This window comes from Salvelinus fontinalis, chromosome 42 (assembly GCF_029448725.1).
Source record: "Salvelinus fontinalis isolate EN_2023a chromosome 42, ASM2944872v1, whole genome shotgun sequence".
Lineage (NCBI taxonomy): Eukaryota > Metazoa > Chordata > Actinopteri > Salmoniformes > Salmonidae > Salvelinus > Salvelinus fontinalis.
Genome location: NC_074706.1, coordinates 19,621,268 through 19,642,817, shown reverse-complemented (window position 1 = coordinate 19,642,817; position 21,550 = coordinate 19,621,268). Strand labels below are relative to the sequence as shown.

At 42.4% G+C, this 21,550-nt stretch overlaps 1 protein-coding gene across 2 annotated transcripts; it reads right to left on the bottom strand.

The window, feature by feature from the left end:
* Positions 1 to 498: 498 nt before the first annotated feature.
* Positions 499 to 19,879, bottom strand: LOC129841458 (gastrula zinc finger protein 5-1-like). 2 transcript variants are annotated; one of them, XM_055909730.1, is made up of 4 exons: positions 19,460 to 19,879; positions 18,302 to 18,426; positions 13,463 to 13,642; positions 499 to 4,113 (listed from the first exon to the last, which is right to left on the bottom strand). In XM_055909730.1, the coding sequence occupies exons 1-4, from the start codon at positions 19,704 to 19,706 to the stop codon at positions 3,472 to 3,474; spliced, it is 1,194 nt and encodes a 397-aa protein (XP_055765705.1). In that variant the 5' UTR covers positions 19,707 to 19,879; the 3' UTR covers positions 499 to 3,471. The 2 variants fall into 2 exon arrangements, with proteins under 2 accessions (XP_055765705.1, XP_055765704.1); XM_055909729.1 differs by lacking the exon at positions 499 to 4,113 and having other exon boundaries at positions 12,030 to 13,642; positions 19,460 to 19,873.
* Positions 19,880 to 21,550: the final 1,671 nt, after the last annotated feature.

Genomic DNA, 21,550 nt, shown 5'->3' with positions numbered 1-21,550 from the left:
ACTGAACAGAGATATAGAAATGGTATCCACAAGTTCATCTGATGCTGGGGAAGTAGATAAAGCGTCTCATAGCTAAAATCCCGAAGTATCCCTTTAACCTTAAAGGAAAACTCCACCCAAAAACAATATATTGGTATTTGTTTAATTTAGTCCATTGTTGACATAGTCCCAAAATATTTTGCTTGTCAGAAATCAAATTATAAAATGTAATTTTCAAAATACAGAAATCATCCTTGTATGATGCATTTAGCAAAGGTAAGAATCTCTGGATTAACTATCTAATGTTAGCTAAATGTGGAAATTAATAAATTATCTACATTTCTTTAAATTGACATTTCTGTGAACTGTCATTTGCAAGTTTTAAATTGACACAATACCTGTTAGCAATGGTGTCAGCTAGAGACGACGTGCAGGAGCTTGCAGGGATTTGTAGTTTTGTATAATGTCTACTTTGATGCTAATTAGCATTTTCGAACCAGTAAATAGAGCAACAATATATTGATAAACATTTTTTATTTATTTAACTAGGCAAGTCAGTTAATAACAAATTCTTATTTACAATGACAGCCTAGGAACAGTGGGTTAACTGCCTTGTTCAGTGGCAGAATGACAGATTTTACCTTGTCAACTCAGGGATTCGATCTAACAACCTTTTGGTTACAGGCCCAACGCTCTAATCACTAGGCTACCTGCCACCCCAAAAGTTACCTTGTCTGAGAGAGATTTACATGGTTATCAAATGTCATGCCAGGGTAGGCCTACACGAAACACAGCCCTTAAAAAATCCCCTATGGGAAAATTGGTGGGAAAACAATTGGAACCATTTCCCTGTTTGACTGCTAGGTTTTATGGGTATTATGACACTTCCACTGGGGCTCTATAGTCTCAAGGCTTAAACATCCTTGTTTAACCTGTCTCCTCCCCATCATCCCAACTGATTGAAGTGGATTTAACAAGTGACATCAATAAGGGACGGTAGCTTTCACTTGGTCAGTCTCATGAAATGAGCAGGTGTTCCCAATGTTTTGTACACTGTGTGCATGTGCCATGTGCTTTTTCTGCTGGTGTATCCTAATGTATCTCCTAGCTGAGAACCCTTTCTCCCATGTTGACCTTCAGCTGGTGCTGGCGGGAGAACCTCTTCTCACTCTGGGAGCAGCTGTAGGAATTCGCCCATGTGGACCCTTTAATTACTCTTCAGAATGCCAGCCTCGAATCAAACTGTATTTGTCACATGCGCCGAATACAAAAGGTGTAGACCTTACCGTGAAATGCTTACTTACAAGCTCTTAACCAACAATGTAGTTGTTAGGGTTCGTTCCTTACGTCCTTCTTTGTCAATCATTGGTTCATTGGTGAAATTAGCATTATGACAATATATTTAATTAAATCATTCAAAAACCTTTATCAATGCAATTGCAGACAGAAGTTGACAAACAGGAACATAGCACGCATGTTTCTGAGTAAGTTCTGCATCAAACAAAAGGTCTCCAGTGGTTTTATTAAACCCTAAGTCGCTCCCTGGTGACTTCACTGCCTATATCATCATCTACTCCTGGGACCAAAACCATGCCTACAAAGCTGTATAAACAAGGCCCTTATTGTTAGCTAAACACTTAGCAGTAAATGTCCCCTTCCCCCAAAGTTGACCTATTGTGGAATGTTTACCTCGTGTTATCTCCTCTTTATCATGAGGCAGAAAAAGAGAGAGAGAACTAAAATACAAATGTAGAACAATACTAAACTTCTACAATGACTATATCTATTGTTAATCAGTAGTCTAAAACCCTATAAATGTAAGGAGGGAGGGGTCTTTTAACCCCTCCCCTTCTATTAATATAACATAAGCATAATCAATTATTCTTATACACCAAACATTTGTACAGCCCCAATCATGACCCCTAGGTAAATCCTAACATAGTTAAGAAAAATAAGAGTTACAAAAATATTTACTAAATAAACTGTTACATTACAGCCTTATTCTAAAAATGCTAAAAAATGTAAAAAATCCCTCAATCTATACACAATAACCCACAATGAGAAATTGACATAAGTATTCAAAACCCTTTACTCAGTACTTTGTTTAAGCACCTTTGGCAGCGATTACAGCCTTGACTCTTCTTGGGTATGACGCTATAAGCTTGGCACACCTGTATTTGGGGAGTTTCTCCCATTCTTCTCTGCAGATCCTCTCAAGCTTTGTCTGGTTGGATGAGCAGCCTCACTGCACAGCTATTTTCAGGTCTCTCCAGAGATGTTTGATCGGGTTCAAGTCCGGGCTCTGGCTGGGCCACTCAAGGACATTTAGAGACTTGTCCCGAAGCCACTCGTGCGTTGTCTTGGCTGTGCTTAGGGTTGTTCTGTTGGAAGGCGAACCTTCACAGTGAGGTCCTGAGCGCTCTGGAGCAGGTTTTCATCGAGGATTTCTCTCTGTACTTTGCTCTGTTCATCTTTACCTCGATCCTGACTAGTCTCCCAGTCCCTGCAGCTGAAAAACATCCCCACAGCATGATGCTGCTACCAACATGATTCACCGTAAAGATGGTGCCAGATATCCTCCAGAGGTGACGCTTGGCATTCAGGCCAAAGAGTTCAATATTGGTTTCATCAGCCCAGAGAGTCCTCTAGGTGCCTTTTGGCAAACTCCAAGCGGGCTGTCATGTGCTTTTTACAGAGGAGTGGCTTCCGTCTGGCCGCTCTACCATAAAGTCCTAATTAGTGGAGTGCTGCAGAGATGGTTGTCCTTCTAGAAGTTTCTCCCATCTCCACAGAAGAACTCTGGAGCTCTGTTAGTGTGACCATCTGGTTCTTGGTCACCTCCCTGACCAAGGCCCTTCTCCCCCGATTGCTTAGTTTGGCCAGGTGGCCAGCTCTAGGAAGAGTCTTGGTGGTTCCAAACTTCTTCCATTTAAGAATGATGGAGGCCACTGTGTTCTTGGGACATTAAATGCTGCAGAAATGTTTTGGTACCCTTCCCCAGATCTGTGCCGACACAATTCTGTCTCGGTGCTCTATGGACAATACCTTTGAACCTCATGGCTTGGTTTTTGCTGTGACGTGCACTGTCAACTGTGGGACCTTTTTATAGACAGGTGTGTGCCTTTACAAATCATGTCCAATCAATTGAATTTACCACAGGTGGACTCCAATCAAGTTGTACATTTACATTTACATTTAAGTCATTTAGCAGACGCTCTTATCCAGAGCGACTTACAAATTGGTGCATTCACCTTATGATATCCAGTGGAACAACCACTTTACAATAGTGCATCTAACTCTTAAGGGGGGGGGGGGGGGTTAGAAGGATTACTTTATCCTATCCTAGGTATTCCTTAAAGAGGTGGGGTTTCAGGTGTCTCCGGAAGGTGGTGATTGACTCCGCTGACCTGGCGTCGTGAGGGAGTTTGTTCCACCATTGGGGTGCCAGAGCAGCGAACAGTTTTGACTGGGCTGAGCGGGAACTGTACTTCCTCAGAGGTAGGGAGGCGCGAGCAGGCCAGAGGTGGATGAACGCAGTGCCCTTGTTTGGGTGTAGGGCCTGATCAGAGCCTGAAGGTAAGGAGGTGCCGTTCCCCTCACAGCTCCGTAGGCAAGCACCATGGTCTTGTAGCGGATGCGAGCTTCAACTGGAAGCCAGTGGAGAGAGCGGAGGAGCGGGGTGACGTGAGAGAACTTGGGAAAGTTGAACACCAGACGGGCTGCGGCGTTCTGGATGAGTTGTAGGGGTTTAATGGCACAGGCAGGGAGCCCAGCCAACAGCGAGTTGCAGTAATCCAGACGGGAGATGACAAGTGCCTGGATTAGGACCTGCGCCGCTTCCTGCGTGAGGCATGGTCGTACTCTGCGAATGTTGTAGAGCATGAAGCTACAGGAACAGGTCACCGCCTTGATGTTAGTTGAGAACGACAGGGTGTTGTCCAGGATCACGCCAAGGTTCTTAGCACTCTGGGAGGAGGACACAATGGAGTTGTCAACCGTGATGGCGAGATCATGGAACGGGCAGTCCTTCCCCGGGAGCAAGAGCAGCTCCGTCTTGCCGAGGTTCAGCTTGAGGTGGTGATCCGTCATCCACACTGATATGTCTGCCAGACATGCAGAGATGCGATTCACCACCTGGTTATCAGAGGGGGGAAAGGAGAAGATTAATTGTGTGTCGTCTGCATAGAAATTGTAGAAACATCTCAAGCATGATCAATGGAAACAGGATGCTCTTGAGCTCAATTTTGAGTCTCATAGCAAAGGGTCTGAATACTTATATAAATAAGGTATGTTTTTATTTTTTATTAATTTGCAAAAAATTCTACAAAACCTGTTTTCGCTTTGTCATTATGGGCTATTGTGTGTAGATTTGACTTTACATTTTTTATTTAATCCATTTTAGAATAATTCTGTAATGTAACAAAATGTGGAAAAAGGGAAGGGGGTCTGAATACTTTCCGAAGGCACTGTATACATGACTGGGAATAAAGATATGCTGGTCGCAGATAAAAAAAATAATTTTTTATGTAAGGGCGTGGATGAGAACCAGTCAGTATCTTGTGTGACCCCCGTTTGCCTCATGCAACGCGACATCTCCTTCGCATAGAGTTGATCAGGCTGTTGATTGTGGCCTGTGGAATGTTGTCCCACTCCTCTTCAATGGCTGTGTGAAGTTGCTGGATATTGGGGGGAACTGAATACTTATGTAAATCATTTGTAATAAATTGGCAAACATTTCTAAAAACCTGTTTTCGCTTAGTCATTATGGGGAATTGGGTGTAGATTGATGAGAATATAAAAAATAATTTTTTTTTTTAGAATAAGGCTGTAACGTAACAAAATGTGGAAAAAGAGAAGGGGTCTGAATACTTTCCAAATGCACTGTATGTATATACGGTCACTGTGGAGACAAGGTCATCGATGCACTTATTGATGAAGCCGGTGACTGAGGTGATATACTCCTCAATGCCATCGGATGAATCCCGGAACATTTTCCAGTCTGTGCTAGCAGAACAGTCCTGTAGCCTAGCATCTGCATCATCTGACCACTTCTGTATTGAGCGAGTCACTGGTACTTCCTGCTTTAGTTTTTTCTTGTAAGCAGGAACCAGGAGGATAGAATTATGGTCAAATTTGCCAAATGGAGGGCAAGAGAGAGCTTTGTACGTGTCTCTGTGTGTGGAGTAAAGGTGGTCTAGAGTTTGTTTTCCTCTTGTTGCACATGTGACATGCTGGTAAAAATTAGGTAGAACGGATTTCAGTTTGCCTGCATTCAAGTCCCCGGCCACTAGGAGCACCTCCTCTGGATGAGCATTTTCTTGTTACCTTATGGCCTTATTCAGCTCGCTGAGTGCGGTCTTAGTGCCAGCATCAGTTTGTGGTGGTAAATGGACACCTACGAAAAATATAGATAAAGTCTTGGTAAATAGTGTGGTTTACAGCTTATCATGAGGTACTTTACCTCAGGCGAGCAAAACCTCAAGACTTCTTTAATATTAATATTAGATTTCGCACACCAGCTGTAATTGGGCTCCTGAGTGGCGCAGTGGTCTAAGGCACTGCATCTCAGTGCAAGAGGCGTCATGTGCAACTACATCTCTAACAGAGTTCAGTGTGTCAAATTGGAGGGTCTGTTGTCTGGACCTCTGGCAGTCTCTATGGGGGTGCCATAGTGTTCAATTCTCGGGTTGACTCTTTTCTCTGTATACTAACCTCCAGACAAGCTTCAATGCCATTCAACTCTCCTTCCATGGCCTCCAACTGCTCTTAAATGCAAGTAAAACCAAATGCATGCTCTTGAACCGATCGCCGCCCACACCTGCCCTCCCGTCTAGCATCACTACTCTGGACAGTTCTGACTTAAAATATGTGGACAACTACAAATACCTAGGTGTCTGGTTAAACTGTAAACTCTCCTTCCAGACTCACATTAAGCATATCCAATCCAAAATTAAACCTAGAATCGGCTTCCTATTTCGCAACAAAGCCTCCTTCACTCATGCTGCCAAACATACCCTGGTAAAACTGACTATACTACCGATCCTTGACTTCGGCGATGTCATTTACAAAATAGCCTCCAACACGCTACTCAGCAAATTGGATGCGGTCTATCACAGTGCTATCCGTTTTGTCACCAAAGCCCCATATACTACCAACCACTGCGACCTGTAGGCTCTCCTTGGTTGGCCCTCGCTTCATATTCGTTGCCAAACCCACTGGCTCCAGGTCATCTATAAGTCTTTGCTAGGTAAAGCCCCGCCTTATCTCAGCTCACTGGTCACCATAGCAGCACCCACCCGTAGCACGCACTCCAGCAGGTACATTTCACTGGTCACCCCCAAAGCCAATTCCTCCTTTGGCCGCCTTTCCTTCCAGTTCTCTACTGCCAATGACTAGAACGAAGTGCAAACATCACTGAAGCTGGAGACTTATCTCCCTCACTAACTTTAAGCATCAGCTGTCAGAGCAGCTTACAGGTCATTGCACCTGTACATAGCCCATCTGTAAATAGCTCATCCAACTACCTCATCCCCATATTGTTATTTTTATTGCTCCTTTGCACCCCAGTATCTCTACTTGCACATTCATCTTCTGCACATCTATCACTCCAGTGTTTAATTGCTAAATTGTAATTATTTCGCCACTGTGGCCTATTTATTGCCTTGCCTCCCTAATCTTACCTCATTTGCACACACTGTATATATATATTTCTATTGTGTTATTGACTGTATGTTTGTTTATTCCATGTGTAACTCTGTGTTGTTGTTTGTGTCGCACTGCTTTGCTTTATTTTGGCCAAGTCGCAGTTGTAAATGAGAACATGTTCTCAACTGGCCTACCTGGTTAAATAAAGGTGAAAAATAAAAAACTGTAGTCCCTGGTTCGAATCCAGGCTGCATCACATCCGGCTGTGTTTGGGGGTCCCATAGGGCGTCGCACTATTGGCCCAGCGTCGTCCAGGTTTGGCTGGGGTAGGCCATAATTGTAAATAAGAATTTGTTCTTAACTGACTTGCCTAGTTAAATAAAGGTAAAACAAATTGACAAATAGACACAAACCACCATCCCTCATTTTACCTGTTCTGTTAACTGTTCTGTCTTGCCGATGGATGGGAAACCCAGCCAACTGCAAATTATCCATGTCGTTGTTTAGCCACAACTTGGTGAAACATAAGATATTACAGTTAATGTCCCGTTGGTAGGATAGTCCTGAACAGAGCTCATCCTGTTTATTCTCCAATGATTGCATGTTGGCCAGTAGGACGGATGGTAGAGGTGGGTTACCCACTCGCCATAAAATTATTTTCATGCGAATGACTGGGATTTGGGCCTGGTCCAGAAGCACTAGTAAATCCTTCACATCCAGCTCATTAAATATTTTTTTCCTGTCCAGTTCGATGTAAGTAATCACTGTTCTGATATCCAGAAGCTCTTTTTGGTCATAAGAGACAGTGGAAGAAACAAAATAAGTTACAAACAATGCGAAAAAACACAAAAGAGCACAATTGCCATCCCTTCTGGCGCCATTCTCAGCGAAGTGCACGTGACACTGGGTACAGCTGAAGGATTTCTCCCCGTGTGGACCCTTTGGTAGATCTCCACCTTCTGGGCGCAGCAGAAGCCTTTGTTACAGAACATGCCGAGGAACTGCATCTCTTTACAGTTTTTTGCCTGATGTTGCTCCCCCTCCCTGAGCCTGGGCTCTAGTCCTGTCGTTTGAGTTCAATACTTAATGAAAAGGAGATGGCTGTGTGAATCGGAAGGACCCATCAACACTGGGTCATGATCACTAAACATGTGTAATGGGGAGTGTGACTCTACATTTGTATTTGTCTCTAAGCTTTCCCTTTAATCTATGAAATCTCTGCCCTGTGAGTATCTGTCTCCTAAATGATTATCTGCAGTCCATGGGGGAGGAACGTCGCCCTCCAATTTCACAGTCACTTCATCTACGACCAGGGTTTCTGTTAGCCAGTAAATGCCACTTTTGGACGATTTTGTTGTTGTTGCCGGCCAAATTTCCCGGAAGAAAAAAAGATTGATTGGAAAAGAATCATTTTTATTCATTGGTGGAAATACCAGTCGATGTGCTCCAACTTCAAAGCAAAATCTACTTAATGGGCTAATACATCTTCAAGCTGCTGGGGTGTGTGTGTTTCTATTTTCCTCCCCCAAAATATGCAAGGTCCTCATAAGGGACTTCGGCTAAGTGTGCCCCGACTCGGCAAAATGTGTTTAGATTGTGTTGATTATCCCCGATTTCAGTGTGCCCGCCGAGAGGGGATTCTTTCTCCAAACAGAGTAAAGTTGGCTTCAAGATCGCGCCTTCTTGAGGACAAAGAGGCTGATGTGCACCTAGCTGCTCCAAGGAGTTGGACAGTTTTGACTTCCCAACAGCAGCGGCTCACTTTCAGCAGGCCAAGATCCGCCGTAAACACACAGAAAACTAGGCTGGAAGCAAATGATTGTGTTCGTCAGGCTCGGTAGGCACCCAGTTGCTTATAGTAGGAAACAGTTGTTATCAATAAGCCACATATATCACACGACAGGAGTCACGACCACACCATAGTTAAAATTAAAATAAATATAACATTTATTAACATCATCCAGTAGAAAATGAAAATGAAAATGTTTTGTTTTGTTTTGAAAATGAAAATGTTCATGCCTCGGCTAAATTAAATTACTTGTTTTGTTATTTATTAATTAAATGTTTATACAAATAGCCTATAAGTAAAGGTTATTTGCAAATTATATTATACAAATTTTATATTTTGAAGTTTTATTACTGTCTAGGCGACTTTTTCTTCTAAATGTTTATTTGTATTTTTTAAATGATATTCACTTATGCTTTATAGCAGGGATGAAGACACAACGGGCAATGTTTTGCTTTTCAATAAACCTGTCATGTTGGTATAAGAAAATCCTTCTAGTTTATTTTATTACAACTTTACAGGCAAATGTATATTCTGTTCAGATGAATTAAAATCATGTCAATGTGATTGAGGTCCATGGGTGGACGCCCTAATGCGTTACGAACCCAATACATATGGATGTCCGGAAAATTTAAATCTTGCTGGTCACGTTGTCCGGCGCCAAACGGAAACCCTGGACCAGACCCTCCCCTTTCTTATTTAGGCACCCTTCAGAGTATACACCAGAGGTGGGACCAAGTCACTATTATTCGAGTCACAAGCAAGTCTCAAATCACAAAGTAGAACAGGTCGAGTCAAGTCCAAGTTGTGCATTCTAAGAGCAAGTCAAGTCACGTTTATGAAACATAAATACGTTTTAAAATACACCAAATAGCATACACTGAACAAAATATATAAACGCAACATGTAAAGTGTTAGCCCCATGTTTCATGAGCTGAAATAAAAGATCCCAGAATTTGTCTATACACACAAAAAGGTAATTTATCAAATGTTGTGCACACATTTATTTAGATCCCTGTTAATGAGCATTGCCAAGATAATCTAGCCATTGGACAGGTGTGGCATATCAATAAACTGATTAAACAAGTTGATCATTACACAGGTGCACCTTGTGCTGAGGACAATTAAAGGCCACTCTAAAACGAACCGGGCTAACAACCGCAGACGACGTGTATGGTGTCGTGTGGGCGAGCTGTTTGCTGATGTCAACGTTGTGAACTGATTGCCCCATTGTGGCGGTGGGGTTATGGTATGGGCATGCCTAAGCTACGGACAATGAACACAATTGCATTTTAATTGAGGGCAATTTTAATACACAGAGCTACCATAACGAGATCCTGAGGGCCATTGTCGTGCCATTCATCGCAAGGATCTGGACACAATGCCTGGAAGCTGAAAATGTCCCAGTTCTTCCATGGCCTGCATACTCACCAGACATGTCATCCACTGAACATGTTTGGGATGCTCTGGATCGAAGTGTACGATAGTGTGTTCCAGTTCCCGGCGACATCCAGCATCTTCTCAAAGCCATTGAAGAGGAGTGGGACAACATTCCACAGGCCACAATCCACAGCCTGATCAACTCTATGCGAAAGGCATCTCGGTACCTAATGGCAGTCAGGCTACCTCTGGCGAGCACATGGAGGGCTGTGCGGCTCCCAAAGAAATGCCACTCCACACCATGACTGACCCACCGCCAAATCGGTCATGCTGGAGGATGTTGCAAGCAGCAGAACGTTCTCCACGGCGTCGCCAGACTCTGTCACGTCTGTCACATGTGCTCAGCGTGAACCTGCTTTCATCTATGAAGAGCACAGGGTGCCAGTGGCGAATTTGCCAATCTTGGTGTTCTCTGGCAAATGCCAAACGTCCTGCACGGTGTTGGGCTGTAAGCACACTAAAATAACACATCCTAGATCTGAATGAATGAAATATTCTAATTAAATACTTTTTTCTTTACATAGTTGAATGTGCTGACAACAAAATCACACAAAAATTATCAATGGAAATCAAATTTATCAACCCATGAAGGTCTGGATTTGGATTGTCAGGGTGCCAGTGGCGAATTTGACGTTCACAGGTTGTCCGACGTCCACAGGTTGTCCCACCTGTGGACGTCGGGCCCTCATACCATCCTCATGAAGTCTGTTTCTGACCGTTTGAGCATACACATGCACATTTGTGGCCTGCTGGAGGTCATTTTGCAGGGCTCTGGCAGCGCTCCTCCTGCTCCTCCTTGCACAAAGGCGGAGGTAGCGGTCCTGCTGCTGGGTTGTTGCCCTCCTACGGCCTCCTCCACGTCTCCTGATGTACTGGCCTGTCTCCTGGTAGCGCCTCCATGATCTGGACACTACGCTGCCAGACACAGCAAACCTTCTTGCCACAGCTCGCATTGATGTGCCATTCTGGATGAGCTGCACTACCCGAGCCACTTGTGTGGGTTGTAGACTCCGTCTCATGCTACCACTAGAGTGAAAGCACTGCCAGCATTCAAAAGTGACCAAAACATCAACATCAGCAAGGAAGCATAGGAACTGAGAAGTGGTCTGAGGTCACCACCTGCAGAACCACTCCTTTATTGGGGGTGTCTTGCTAATTGCCTATAATTTCCACCTGTTGTCTATTCCATTTGCACAACAGCATGTGAAATGTATTGTCAATCAGTGTTGCTTCCTAAGTGGACAGTTTGATTTCACAGAAGTGTGATTGACTTGGAGTTACATTGTGTTGTTTAAGTGTTCCCTTTACTTTTATGAGCAGTGTATATATATATATATATATTTGGCCTCTTGTTTTAAAGTTATTGTCCTACTGAAAGGTGAATGTGTCGCTGTGTCTGTTGGAAAGCAGACTGAACCAGGTTTTTCCTCTAGGATTTTGCCTGTGCTTAGCTCTATTCTGTTTATTTTTATCCTGAAAAACTCCCTAGTCTTTGCAGGTGACAAGCTTACACCTAACATGATGCAACCACCACCATGTTTGAAAATATAAAAAGTTGTAATCAGTGATGTGTTTGCCCCAAACATAACACTTTGTAATCAAGACACAGTTAATTTCTTTGCCACATTTTTTTCAGTTTTACTTTAGTGCCTTATTCCAAACAGGATGCATGTTTTGGAATATTTGTATTCTGTACAGGCTTCTTTCTCTATCACTCTGTTAATTAGGTTAGTATTGTGGAGTAACTACAAGGTTGATCCATCCTTAGTTCTTCCAACACAGCCATTGAACTCTGTTTTAAAGACACCACTGGCCTCATGGTGAAATCCCTGAACGGTTTCCTTCCTCTCAGGCAACAGAGTTAGGAAGGACATTGGTATCTTTGTAGTGACTGGGTGTATTCATAAACCATCCAAAGTGTATGAACTTCACCGTGCTCAAAGGGATATTCAATGTCTGTTTTTTTATGTTTACCGATCTACCATTGGAGAACCTCCTTGGTGTTTGAAATTCACTGCTCGACTGAGGCACTTTACAGATAGATAATTGTATGTGTTTATAGAGATGAGCAGTCATTCAAAAATCATGTTAAACACGATTATTGCACATAGAGTCTATGCAACTTGTGAAGCACATTATTTTGACTTGCCATAACAAAGGGGTTGACTTACTTCAGACATTCCAGCTTATCATTTTTTATTCATTTTTAAAAAGACAATCTCAATTTCATCAATTTGAAATTAAGGCTGTAAGAATGAAATGTAGAGAAAGTCAAGGGATGTGAATACTTTCTGAAGGCACTGTATATCACACAATGTCTGGATGTAATTTTCTACCCAGGAATATCCAACACTGAAATCTGTTACTCTCGTTATTCCAAATGCATCTGTGGATCTTTTCAGCTGACAATAAAAATGTACCTTTGACTTTAATGCAGTGTTTGATCTAAACGTCAGAAGCTATCGAGCAGAATGGTTACTTTCTATATTATACAGCGGAATGTTTTTTCTGCTGGTGTGTCCTGAGGTAGCTCCTCTCTGAGAATCTCTTCCCGCAATGCATACTGGTGAACGGCCTCTCTCCCTTGTGGACCTTCAGGTGCATCTTCAGGTTGCCAGCCAGGGCAAAGCGCATGTGACACTGGGTACAGCTAAAGGGTTTCTCCCCAGTGTGGACCCTCTGGTGCCTCTTCAGGTCACCAGCCTGGGAGAACCTCTTCTCACACTGGGGGCAGCTAAATGGTTTCTCCCCTGTGTGGACCCTCTGGTGCCTCTTCAAGTGGTCCTGGCGGGAGAATCTCTTCTCACACTGGGTACAGCTGAAGGGATTCTCCCCTGTGTGGACCCTCTGGTGGATCTCCACCTTCTGGAGGCAGCTAAAGCCTTTGTTACAGAACATGCAGAGGAACCGTTTATCTTTACTATTGCCTGACGTTGCTCCCCCTCCCCGAACCTCGTCTCTAGCCCTGTCGTCAGAGTTAAATACCTGATCGAAAAAGATGCTGCCATGTGAATCATAAGGTGCCATCGACAGGGATACTGGGTCGCGATCCCTGACTGCGTGTAAAGGGGAGTGGGTCGCAACATTTAGATTTGTCTCTAACCTATCCCTGCAGTCTAAGAAGTCACTGGTGTTGCTTTGCGAGTATCTTTCCCATAAATGAGTCTCGTCTGCATTACATGTCAGAGGAGCGTCGCCTTCCATTTTCACAGTCAGCTCATCTACGACCAGACCCTCCCCTTTCTTATCTAGGGACCCTTCAGAGTATACACTACTACTGTACTTGTTCCAGTCCACTCTAGACAGATCAGTCTGTGTCTCTAATACCAAGGGCATGATGCCAGGGTCCATCACTGTAGTGTAAGAACGAGAGAGATCATTGCCAGTCTCTACCGCATCACCTGAGTCCTGATGGGATTGAACCGTCCTCGGGCTTGGGTTTCCATAAAGTAAATACTTTGAGTCAGGAGCAGGAGAACAGCCCAGTCTCCCCAACAACAGTCTCTCTGGGTCTGATCCGTGGTCAGATCCCGTGTGTAAGAGCCTGTGTGTTACAGTTAAAGTCTCTGTGTCTGTCTCTGACTTGAGGACGGCGTTCAGCGTTCCACTGACCTCCGTGATGCTGGGTCGGGTCCTGTGCTGGGGCGTGGTGGCGAGGTCCTCCACGGCAACAGGGGGCACCACTCCAGCCGCTGCTCCAGTCTGGATGTCTCTGCTGTGTGTTGGGTTCTCTCCTTCAGTACTCTCCTGCTTGACCAGAGACAATCCTCCAGGACCTGCAGCCTCTGCAGACTGACAAGAAGAGAGGAGTTTATTATCGGTAAAAGGGCCAGCCCCAAGTAGTGAGGGTAGGCAACAACACCTCCGCTACGCTGACCCCCAAAACCGGGGCCCATCAGCAGGGCTCTACACTGACCTTTTTTACAAGGAGCACGTGTGAGCCTAAGATTAAAAATGTAGGAGCACAAAGAAAAATATTTGCAGTAACAACCAGTTTTCTTCGTAGTAATGGCGCAAGCATACATGAATTATGAATCTGCAGGCCTCGACATTAACACTTGTCCTTTTGTCCGGGACAAGTAAAAAAAATAGGTTGTCCTGATCGACAAGTAAAAATAAATCACACAAAAATCACAATATCAAACAATTACTCCGATCAGAATTGGATCAGAGGCCAACATCAGAATAATATTTTACATGTACATACTGAAAAAGCCTACATTTCAAAAGTGTAGGTGACATGCATGTTGGCTACAGCCTCATGTCCAAACCGATGCCGACACGAGGCGCCAGAAAATGTAGCCGTTCTAACGGACAAAAGTAACTGGGTCTGTTCCAGGTGCTGTTGGCTGTGCCTCTGTACTACATGGACATTGGCTTACCCAAACTACAACTCATGCTTATTTTATTGGCTTCCTGGTAAGATCCTAATTTGATAAAGCCATAAATATATCATTGTTTCTGTCACAGGAGGCGGCTGAGGGGAGGACGGCTCATAATAATGGCTGGAATGGAGCGAATGGAATGGCATCAAATACATAGAAATCATGTGTTTTTTTGTTTTGTTTTTTTAAATTATTTTTTCCACTCTACCTTACCATCCATACCATAATTAGAGTAAACTAAAGGACAACAATACTTCTACTTACAGCTATTTAGCTCACATCTACGTTACTCGTAGTTAAATAACTATACATATATATTCCTAATTTCCGCTTTCTTCACGTGCTACATTTTCACCCACAGCAGCCAATCCACCATTCATTCTGATCTTAATCCCAACCCTCCGCTATCCACAGATGAACACATCTTTCCCAGCATCATGCATTTCTAGTTCCTTTTGCAATACATCCCTCCATTTTACTATGATGTCTTACGAGGGTCCTGAACCTAACTATTTCTTCTATTTCTACTGAATTCCCGAAAAATAAATACCTTACCCAACAGTATAATGATTTTCCCCCATTGACTTATCGTGTTTTTTTCAGATGCCGCAACAACAGTTTGCAGGTCCATCTGAACCCTGATATTATGACACAACGACCAATCCTGGACCTGACTCCAAAAGCAAATCACTGATGAACAGTACCATAAAATATGTTGTATTGGTTCCGTTTCCTCGTGGCAGTCTGCACAAGGCTGACTATTCAATGCCCCATATTTAACATTCTTTTTGTAGTAGATATTTTATATAATAGCTTAAATTGACGTGTCAATTGTTGTATTACATGTCACTTCATAGACCCGATGCCAAGGTGTTGGGACATCAAAAACCTGTTCCCAACTGACCTGAATTTTATACAGTATCGCGGTCAAACCTTTTGACTTCAAGTGAAACTGATTTTCCCCCCCGATTTAGACTAATCATTTGAAGTAATTTATGATTTTTAATAGGTGTCAGACAGACTAACTCTAAGTAACTGCCTCTTCCAATTTTGTGGCAGAGTGATTAATTGGTTTTAATTTTGTATTGAGCATACACCCCTCCATACACTGTTGTTAATTGCTCGAGTGACAATTTTACCGTTCTTGTTTACAATGTACTTCATAAATATTATACCCTTTGTAAAATTTTAACCAAGAAAATTGTTTATTATCTCTATCAATACATTGGAGTTTAGCTATATTCTTTTTTGCAATATTAAATCTGCCTTTTCTGGAGGATGCCATTTTAGTAGCCAACTCATTTAAAAAGGAGGTTACTTTAAACAGGGATCTATTGTCAATCCATCAAAAATGTAAGGTTTTAATCTACAAAAAGGCAAAGAGCCCACTCTTAAACATATGTTGGGCCTCTCTTAGTACCTTGCTAGAAAACCAGTTTGGATTTAGATCAAATGTTGGTACAATGGAGGCATAACTTCTCTAGGATAAGGGGCAGCATTTTCACTTTTGGATAAATAGCGTGCCCAATTTCAACTTCCTTCTACTCATCCCCAGAATATAAGATATGCATATTATTAGTAGATTTGGATAGAAAACACTCTGAAGTTTCTAAAACTGTTTGAATCATGTCTGTAAGTATAACAGAACTTATGTAGCAGGCAAAACCCCGAGGACTAACCATTCAGATTTTTATTTTATTTTTATGTCACTGTCTGTTCAATGAGTTTTCATTGGGAAGCCAGATTTCTAATCACCCTGTTCTCAGTTTCTACTGCTTCCACCAGTCTTAGGAAATAGGTTGAGGTTATTAATTTGTGCAATGAAGAAGAAGGCCATCAGGAAGCAGTGTTGCGCAAGACTAAAAAAGTAGCCTTAGTTTGTTGCTCTCCTGTATTGAAAATAGATAGACCCGTCTTCAATTTGATCGATTATTAACGTTTACAAATACCTTAAGTTGTATTACAAAAGTAGTTTGAAATGTTTTGGCAAAGTTTAGAGGTAATTGTTTAGATATTTTGTAGTGACATTGTTCAAAAATTGAGCTGTTTTTTTTCTGGATCAAACGCTCCAAATAAATGGACAATTTGGACATATATGGACGGAATTAATCGAACAAAAGGACCATTTGTGATGTTTATGGGACATGTTGGAGTGCCAACAAAAGAATCTCGTCAAATGTAATGCATGTTTTATATTTTATATCTGCGTTTTGAGTAGCGCCGGCAGGGTTGAAAATTGCTACTCTCTCTTTGTTGACATTGTGCTATCATCAGATAATAGCATCTTATGCTTTCGCCAAAAAGCCTTTTTGAAATCTGACATGGTGGCTGGATTCACAACGAGTGTAGCTTTAATTTGGTATCTTACATGTGTGATGTAATGAATGTTTGATTAGATATCATTTTTTAAAATTTGTCGCTCTACATTTTCCCTGGCTATTGGCCAAGTGGGACGCTACCGTCCCACATATCCCAGAGAGGTTTTAAGAGAGGATTAGTGCCTTAATATTTAATACTTTTAACCCTTCAAACTCATGTTCGTTATATAAATATACTTGTTTATCTGGTTTGCCATTCCAAATAAAGTGAAATATTTTTTTGCTTACATTATTTGAAAAATGATTCTTCTGGAGATGGTAAAGCCATGAATAAATATGTAAACTGCGATATCACTAGATAATTAAATCAGGGTAATCTTCCTGTAAAATGGTTTCAAGATTCAATCTATTTTGCTCAGTTTTCGATCAAAGTTAATAGGTCAACTTTTTTGGGATATGTACACCAAGCACATCGACTTCACCATTCGCCCATCTAATTAGGAGACCACATGGCAATTTAATGTTTGTATCTTTTAGAGACTCAATCCGTAACCTAGTACACTTAACATAGTTGGGTTTTAGTGCAGAGAAACTGGAGAATTTAAATAGCCACTGCTAAATAGTTAATTCATTGGTTACCCGGACTATCTGCACTGACCCTATATTGCACTGACTATGCCAACATTTCCCAAACTAGGGGTTGTGAATTGAAAACGGGGTCGCGAGAGAAACTATGAAATAAAATACGCTTCGTTCATAGAACCCGGGTTACGTCAGTAACCTCCGGTAGCCGCGGTTGTAATAAACAGAGCGGTTTCTGTTTCGTCCTACAAATGAAATGTTGCTCTATCATTTGAACGGTTTAAGCTACAAAATATTATGACTTGCCCCCCCCCATCACCGAAAGATAAGATTCAGGAACACATGTGCATCTCCCTCTACAATGCCCACAAGCCTCAATAGAACAGAGTGGACTAGACCAGTCACTAAATCAGACTGGGAAAGAAATGATGATGTTCTTTTGTACACAGAAGATCATACAGAATTGCCTGATTTTCTGAACTTCCCAATACCTTTCTGATCCCTTATTGATGTCACTTGTTCAGGTATCATGGTTTTCATCTGGATTCACATGGTCAGTCCGTTATGGAAAGAGCAGGTGTTCTTAATGTTTTGTACACTGTGTACATATACACACGCACATACATCGACAACACAAAACATTTTACACTCAAAATATGCAGCTGTTACTCTGTTCTTTATTTTACTCCTACTATTATCTATCCTGATGCCTAGTCAATTTACTCTGCCTTTACATACATATCTAATACCTCATACACTGATCTGGAACTGGTACTCCCTGTATATAGCTCCATTCTTGTGTATTTTATTCCTCGTGTTCCTATTTTTTTTTAAATATTTTTTATTTATAATTATAATATTGTAATGAAACAGCAGGGAACAGGTCTCGAACCCTCGACCTTCTAGCCCGAAGTCCGGCGCGCTATCGACTGTGCCGCAAAAGCATGCTCGTGCGGCAGAGTCGATTTCCGCTTTTATAAACCCAGGGTCGTTACACTATATATATATTTTTTCATCTTCATCACTGGGAAGTGCTCGGGAAGGATTCCGAATGTGTGACTTTGGATGTTTCTGTCAGTCTTATGTGTCTTTTCCTATGAGATGACGTGCAAATTCGGGCCACATTTGATGTACTATAATTTTTGATGTAACACTATGATACTAACCTCTATCACAATAACATGCTGGGTTGAGGTTCCATTTCCCTCATCAACAGTGATTGGTTGGTCATCTCTCCACGCATTTGGTCCTGCTGCCTTGACAATGCTCCTGTGTCCTCCAGTGAGATGTCCTGAGAGAGGGATTGGGGGAAAAGTGGTGGTTAAGTTAGGTACTGTCAATGTTCAACGCAATATTGTACACTATTGACACTGTTTACAATTGGCAAGGATGCAAGGTAACACCTCATAACTTCTTGATATACTATTTATTGTAAATAAAGAATCTGGTTAGAACATGATACTGGCCGTGCCCGCAATCTGGCTTGCCTACTACTTACTTAAACTGCATACTGTGTAATAATCGTATTATATACTATTTAGAACGTACTGGTTAGTAAAAAATAATACAGTAATCAACAAAATCCCAACACACTAGGCTAATCCATTGTTTTACATTAGATAGTGTGTCGATTCTGCCTGCACTCCATTGAGGGACGAGCATCGCAGAGGGATGACAGCATGTGACGTGGAACAGTGAGACTCATTGTGCTTTCAAGACTGGGAACTCGGAAATAACCGAGGTCAAATAATGACATCGGTGATCTTCAGGTAGGAAAGTCGGGGCTCTAGAAAGATGCCCATATTTCCGAATTGCAATTTCCAGTCAATTTTCCGAGTTTCCAGTTGTCTTGAATACAGAGAAGTCTGAGATTTACTTGTTCTGCATCGTTTTGAACTTGGCATAATACTGATAATGCGTCATCTAATTGCGATGTTTCCCACCATTCGTTCATTTGGTATCTCATCCCTGTTGTCAAACACAAGTGAGTCTTACTCGAAAGTGAGCATTGACTTCTACTAGATGAAAAGCCGACATGACTATAACATACTAGCATTCAAAGCGTACTCAATTTTAGAAAATGCACATACCTATATTTGCGTTCTGAATTGTAGATATTTAGGTATTTGGACAAGGCAATTAAGTCTTTGTGCAAAAATACTTATCTTAATTACTCTGCCTGGTAAAACACAAACATTGTGCAAGATGGCTGTCAGGGAACGATTGCATACTATCCAAGTTCCAAATATAGTTAACACATCTGAACACGAGCAGAGGGGAACAGGGCGACAGTCCCCGCAGCCTCGCCATTATGCAAAATGTACCTCGTGCCATTCCTCTGTTTCGGTCGAAGATCTTGACACTATTGGGACGACTCGCGAGGACGCGCTCCCGTGATACCTTCAGTTCCAGTAGCTGTAGTTTCCTCCGCAATGTCCTGTTTTCTTTCTGGCTTTGAGTTATTTCCAAACGGAACACTGCATAGTCGTCGTCTACGAGTTTACAGATCTCTGCCACTGCGGCATTCGCGAGCACCTCCATAATGGAGGCTATTTGAGTGTGAAAAACCATAACGTCACAGTTAGCTAACGCGAATTAAACCCAACCTGGGGTAAGTATGTGATGCTGTGCAGTTAAATGAACAATGGCCCAGTGTGTTATTAAACGTCTAAATGACAATAACCTTAACGTGGAAATTGTTATTGGTCACTTCCGTTTGTTTGGCGTCATAGCGCAAAAGGTGCGGTTAAATGAAAAAGTGATGCGCGCTGTTCTGTGAATTACGGTCTTGCTTATTACGTTGCACATCAAATCTCCTATGATCAGTGTCTTTCAAGCCGAGAAGAGAAAATGACAATGAATAGATTTATTCCATCTACATCACCTCAATAAGTTAAATATTCAACTGTCCTTGTTCTAGCCTAGGTTTACTGTCTCTCTAAAAATAGGTATTTACACAACAAGCCTGTTTCAAATGGTAAATTAACATAGGATTAATGAGGGGTATGTGGTTAATTACCCTCTTAGCCCAAGACACTCAACATAACTACAGTGCATTCGGAAATTATTCAGACCCCTTGTCTTTTTCCACATTTTGTTACATTACAGCTTTATTCTAAAATTGATTAAATTGTTTCCCCACCTCAATCTACACAACATACCCCATAATGTAGAAATGTTTGCACATTTATAACAAATAAAAACTGATATCACATTTGCATAAGTATTCAGACCATTTACTCAGTACTTTGTTGAAGCACCTTGGCAGCGATTACAGCCATAAGTCTTCTTGGGTATGACACTACAAGCTTGGCACACCTGTATTTGGGGAGTTTCCCCCATTTCTTTTCTGCAGATCCGCTCAAGCTCTGTCAGGTTGGATGGGGAACGTCGCTGCACAGTTATTTTCTGGTCTCTCCAAAGATATTAGATCCGGTTCAAGTCCGGACTCTGGCTGAGCCACTCAAGGATATGCAGAGACTTGTCCCGAAACCACTCTTGCTTTGTCTTGGCTGTGTGCTTAGGATCGTTGTCCTGTTGGAAGGTGAACCTTCGCCCCAGTGAGGTCCTAAACGCTCTGGAGCAGATTTTTATCAAGGATCTCTCTGTACTTTGCTCCGTTCATCTTTCCCTCAATCCTGACTAGTCTCCCAGTCCCTGCTGCTGAATAACATCCCCACAGCATGATGCTGCCATCACCATGCTTCATCGTAGGGTTGGGGGTTGGTGCCAGGTTTCCTCCAGACGTGACTCTTGGCATTCAGGCCAAAAAGTAAAATCTTGGTTTCATCATACCAGAGAATCGTGGAGTCTTTTAGGTGCCTTTTGGCAAACTCCAAGCGGGCTGTCATGTGCCTTTTACTGAGGAGTGGCTTCTGTCTGGCCACTCTACCATAAAGGCCTGATTAGTGGAATGTTATAGAGATGGTTGTCCTTCTGGAAGGTTCTCCCATCTCCACAGACGAACTCTGGAGCTCTGTCAGAGTGACCATTGGGTTTCTTGGTCACCTCCCTGACCGAGGCCCTTCTCCCCCGATTGCTCAGTTTGGCCAGGTGGCCGGCCCTAGGAAGAGTCTTGTTGATTCCAAACTTCTCCCATTTAAGAATGATGGAAGCCACTGTGTTTTCGGGGACCTTCAATGCTGCAGAAATTTTTTGGTACTATTCCCCAGATCTGTGCCTCGACACAATCCTGTCTCGGAGCTCTACGGACAATTCCTTCGACCTCATGGCTTGGTTTTTACTCTGACATGCACTGTCAACTGTAGGACCTTATATAGACAGGTGTGTGCCTTTCAAAATCATGTCCAATCAGTTTAATTTACTACAGGTGGACTCCAATGAAGTTGTAGAAACATCTCAAGCACGATCAATGGAAACAGGATGCACCCGAGCTGAATTTCGAGTCTCATAGC